Raw genomic sequence first — 5,278 nt, forward strand, 5'->3', positions numbered from 1 at the left:
GGGGGGGGGGGTCAAGCTGACACTGACACAGTTTGCTTCACAGCCACCGCCCCCAACCCCCACTAAAGCGCTGCACAAGTCGGCTGAGTCCTCTCTGTCCCTCCAGCAACAGAAAAGGGCCGGCTTTGTGCAGGACACTCATAGATTCCGTGTGAGCAGCTCCCAGGGAACGCGAACTTCCCCACCATCACAGTGCCCCGCGCCCTGCAGGGCTGGGTCAGCTCTCTGTGGCGGTGGCGGCGTGAGCGGGTCTCCATGCAGAGGGCCAGGGCCTAGCGGCAGCACGGGATCTAGCCTTCTCTTGCCTTTTTCCTGGGGTTATTGACTCAATTGATTGTGTGCATTCGAGGAGGGAAATGACAGGGATTGGATACTCCCTCCTATTAAAAAAAAAAAAAAAAACAAAAAACAAGACGACGGAATGCGTTATTTCTGATTGTCAGGTCGTATGTTCACATCAGGTTCATGAAGAATGCCTCCTCTTTGGGGGATTTTAAAGAGTGTAACTCTTCTCCCCTTGAACCAGTGCTCTTATAAGTGGAATTTAAATGGAAGGAATTCTAGTAAACATAGTAGGCACACTTTCTTAAAAATTGCTTTTTTACCGAAGCCTAGTCTCTCTAGTTTTAAAAGTTGGGAAATAGCACTTTACGACGCTTTTTCTGAGAATAATTTTGTTCAAGTGTCTTCGCATTTTCATCACTTTGACGGGTTCACTGTTACAAAGTGACTGCTATGATTTTCGATCCTTTCCACGTTAGAACTTGAATGTCCATTTGTACGCATAAGTGTATGTGGCGCGCCTTAGAACGCCTATGTTAAAATAACCTTACTGCAAAATGCTAACCACTTACTTCACAGTACAGTGGACCTCCTTCATCTCTTCTCACCTCTCCTTGGCGATTGAAGAGCGCCTACATGGTTTGCAAAGGTTTTATGAGAAGGTTAGTCTCTTGGAAAGCCAATGATGTTCAATGGCGAATCGGACATTATAGGTTCCGTTCTGCACTTTTAAATTGGTAATAGCAGCGCCTCACCAACCATGTAGTATTTCTATGCAGAGGTTGCAAACACACGTTATGGGTCACCTATTTGGTATCCTGACTTCTTAGGGTTTTATAGAATTATTTATGTCTAGTCTCGTTATAAGGTAAAGTATAAGCAGACTTTAACACGGAAAGTCGTTGCCGCATAATATAGGCACCGTTTTTTCCAGTACCTTTTTAAAAATGAAAACCTGTGGTATCTTCTGGGAGGGAGCAGCAGAGGGCCAGAGGGGGCTCAGCCTCACTCCCTGCCCTTGTCTTGCAGGCCCAGTGGTTCTCAGCACCCCTGCCCAGCTCATTGCTCCTGTGGTTGTGGCCAAGGGGACTCTCTCCATCACCACGACAGAAATTTACTTCGAGGTAGATGAGGATGATCCTGCCTTCAAGAAGATCGACACGAAAGTGAGTTAAAGTGATTCCATGTCTATTATTGGTGGCTTTGTGGCAGGAAGTGGTTTTCAATTTTGCTTGGTTTTAAATGACAGTGGGGGAGGGGAGCACATTCTTTAGTTATTCTCATCGGAAAAAAATGAATGAAATAACACACTCTTATGGAATTGAAGAATATATTAATGAATTTAAATCCTGTATTACCATATCATGCACATTTTAACAATCTTTCTGTGTCTTTGTGTACACTTGGGCAGATTTGGTAGTTTAAGCTCCCAAGTCCCTGGGGTGCAACTTCTCAATCTCTCTGGGAAAACTAGGAAAGGTCTTATGAAATTTCTTATTAAGATCACTTTTAATTTCCAAAAGTATAGATTGCAATGTGAATTGTTATTTACTGAAAGGTTATAAGGAAACCAGGATGGGAGCCATTTAGATATAATTTCATCTCCATTATTACATCCATTTTTCATCTCCTGCATTAAGAATGGATTTTACATATGGATTTAAGAGGAAGGAAAGCTGATTCTCTAAAATCTTCGATTTTAAATGTATATACATAGCACATGATAGCACTCAGATGTTTAGAGATTGTATTCTTCTTTGGATGTAATGCTAGAAAATACATATTTGGATAACTTGACATGCATAAATATTTATTTACTTAATTTTAGCATGGAAATTTTAAATGAGCACTAGAGAAGCTATACATCTCAGCATTATCCTCTGAGATCCATTTTATTGTTTTAAATTTCATGTTATTGTGTAATTTACAAACTTCTCCCTGCAGTCAAAAATTCAAGAACAAGTGTCATATTCTAGCATTATTTTGCAAAGATCTTCCTTTAAAATGTTTCACAGGCAGATACTATAAAATAGTCAAATGCTGTCATAGTTCCAGAACTTTATTTACATTTAACTTATATATTGAAATAAAGTATTATAAAACAGTATTTGAAAAGCTGCAATTAAAGTTCAAAAGGCTACCACCACCTGAATTAACTAACTTAAGGCCAGTCCTGTTAGCACTTGTTGACTAAACACCTTAAAATACTTCCTTCACTTCTAACTCCAGAAGCATTGAATTTTCAAAAAATTAGTTTGAATGCATTTGATTTTAAATAATCAAAAGCTTGTCTTTGTGTTTTATCATTCGTTTGCCCTGAGAAGTAGAAAACAATTTTGGTTTTCTTATCAATTTATTCTGCAAATAGAACTCTTATTTGCATAAAGCATATTGATCAGAAATGACCTTTCTTTTATTGACTTGGTTTTCATATACAAATTTCAAAATTTTTATCATGACTTTAAGTTCATTTTCTCTGAATTTGTCTGATTTTTAACTCAGTATTTTCTGTCATCATGATAGATTTTCCTTATGCTACCAAAAAAAAATGCTATGAAAATATTAATTAGAAGACCAAGCTTTCAGATGTAGATTTAAATTGTGTCAATTACAGAAAGGAATAGTCTTATAAATAAGTAAGAAACTGAGAGGAGATGGTTACTGTCTGTAGCTATACAAAAAGAGCCTTTCTCCAATGTCTTAAGTTTTATTTTTAATGATTTCATTAGCACATTTCTCAAAATGTTTAAATGTTCAAGTGCAGTCAGTGTTCAAAATGAAACATCACATCTTTTGATAGAAGAACAACTTAATGTGAGACACAACTGTTTTACTTCATTTATTAGCTTCTAATTAAATAAAAACCAGCAACAGAAATTAAAATCTAAATCACAAAATTATCCAGTGTATTTCAAGTGCATTTTTCAAATATATAATTCAGATATTCAAGCGTTATTATATAAGCTGAATTCAAATTTCTTTGAATATATTTAAATAACATTTCAAGTATACTTATGGAATGTTAGAAATAGAACAAGCAATATATTTGAAACAAAATGTAAACTTTTAAAGTTCAGACACTTTCAAGGACAGATAAAAGTACCAGGAAGAAATCTACCTTTAAATGGTATCTTTGTTAGTGGAAAATGTCTGGAAGTATCCAAAATGGCAATTTAAGTTCTGTTCACCAAATCACAAAACACCAACATCCACACTTTCAAAGACAATGTGAGATCACAATATTTGTTACAAATCAAAATATACATTACACTTTCCTTCAGATGGCATATCCAAATCGTGTTTACTCACAGACAGATGCACCTAAATCACCAGGATTGCTATAATCCTTTGATATTTAGGCAGAGTGTTCGCCGTGGTCTTGCATTACAGTCAGGCTGTTTTCCGGGTGGTGTTGTGTACTTTTCAAGGGAGATATGAAATCTTACGTAAATAAGTCTTATAATACTTGGGGTTTGGGTTTTTCTCCACTTCTCATACTTCCTTTTCTCCCCTTGGAGGGGTGGGTGAGATGATGCCTAAGCATTGTATTACTCCTTTTTAAGGAAGAGAGTGTTTGCACTGGCGAATGGAATATTAGATAGGAATTGAACAGGAATTTTTCATTTAATTAGGACTTAAGAGAGACGAGTAATCACTTAGGCTCTTGATTAGATCATCCTCTAAAGTTTTTCCAAACTTTTCGGGTTGGTCAGGATCTCTCTTGCCAGTCGCCACGTTTGTTTGGCAGCGTTTTCCAGAGCCGAGTGAGGTTTGCCTTGAAACAGATCTAAGTTCGGTAGGAAGTAGTGGGGACACCGCCGGCACTGCAGGCAGGAGATGAGTTGCAGCAAAATCCCGTTTAGCCGATCACCGAGGCAAGACTCGTCCCAGTCTGATTCCCGGGGATGCTTTTCACACTCGTAGGAAACCAAAGTCTTCATGTGGTAATTGTTCAGGGGCTGACCCGGCAGTTCAAGGTGACGATCCCGCAAGGTTTTAAGGATGGAGAGGCATTTCTTTCTGCAGCCCCCCATCTGCAGTCTGTTCTCGGCTTCCGCGAACTGCAGCACCCAGGCGTCGCTCTCTGCCGAGCTCTGTTTGCCGGCCAGGGAGTGGCACTCCTTGGACAAGAGATTGAACCCTTCCGCTTTGACCTCTGCCACCCGGTTGGGTCCTGGCCAGGGGATGTGGGGAAGTGGCCAGTGGGCAGCACTTCTTGGCCAGATCCCGGTGCATTTGAAAGCTGGGGTAATCTGCACCACGTACCTATCTCGGATTCTCAGTTTCACTTCGCTGGTGTCAGCCACCATCTTTACCACATCCCTGTAGCTACATTTGTCTACCGCCTGAGCCACCAGCGTCTGAAACCTGGACCGGATTTTGCGCGCCGAGAGGTAGCCGGAGGCGGTAATGAATTCCACCCAGAGGGACATGCTCCTCTTGCGCCCGTCGCTCAACTTCAGCACCGCGCAGCCGGGCAGCGAGCCGTCGTCCACGAAGTTGAACACCCCCATTTGGTTAAGATAAAGCACCACTTCAAATTCGGTAGGGGAGATGACCTCCAGGCCCTCGTAGCGATTGTCCATCTCGTTGAGAGAGCTGATGAACCGGGGCTCCTGCACTTCCACTTCCTTCAGTACGTCGGAAACTACTTTACAGACTTCCCGGATAGTTTTGGCAATGGCAGCTTTCCTGGCTTGGCATTTTTCATTGTAGTACTTATTCAGATGGTAGACCAGCTTGGCCTGGGCCGCGATCATGTTGGGGCAGAGATCCGGATTGTATACCGGAGTCTCGCAGTAAGCTGTGGGATCCAATGCGGCTGCTAGAGCTGGAGCCAACTTCGGTGGAGAAATGGGCCGCAGCGCTCAGAAACGTCAAAAGTGTCTTTCCGACGTGCTGCAGCGGTGGCTTCCCCGCTGCTGCCGCTTTCCCCTTGCTTTTATCTTTGAGCCCAGCCGGTCTTAAAGTGAAAGATTGTTCTCCCCCCCCCCCC

The 5,278-nt window shown here is 41.5% G+C and overlaps 2 protein-coding genes across 14 annotated transcripts in view; one reads left to right on the forward strand and one right to left on the reverse strand.

Annotated features, from left to right (window-relative positions):
• Nbea (neurobeachin) overlaps positions 1-5,278 on the forward strand; it is a 646,499-nt gene that overhangs the window by 464,560 nt on the left and 176,661 nt on the right. For all 13 annotated transcript variants that reach the window (XM_048800828.1, XM_048800832.1, XM_048800829.1 and 10 more), the window contains one exon: positions 1,312-1,448. In XM_048800828.1, coding sequence (XP_048656785.1) covers positions 1,312-1,448 — 137 coding nt within the window. The remainder of the gene's footprint in view (positions 1-1,311; positions 1,449-5,278) is intronic.
• Mab21l1 (mab-21 like 1) lies at positions 1,465-5,267 on the reverse strand. Its single transcript, XM_015484206.2, has one exon. The coding sequence runs from the start codon at positions 5,040-5,042 to the stop codon at positions 3,963-3,965; it is 1,080 nt and encodes a 359-aa protein (XP_015339692.1). The 5' UTR covers positions 5,043-5,267; the 3' UTR covers positions 1,465-3,962.

Source organism: Marmota marmota, unplaced genomic scaffold, assembly GCF_001458135.2.
Source record: "Marmota marmota marmota unplaced genomic scaffold, marMar, whole genome shotgun sequence".
Taxonomy (NCBI): domain Eukaryota; kingdom Metazoa; phylum Chordata; class Mammalia; order Rodentia; family Sciuridae; genus Marmota; species Marmota marmota.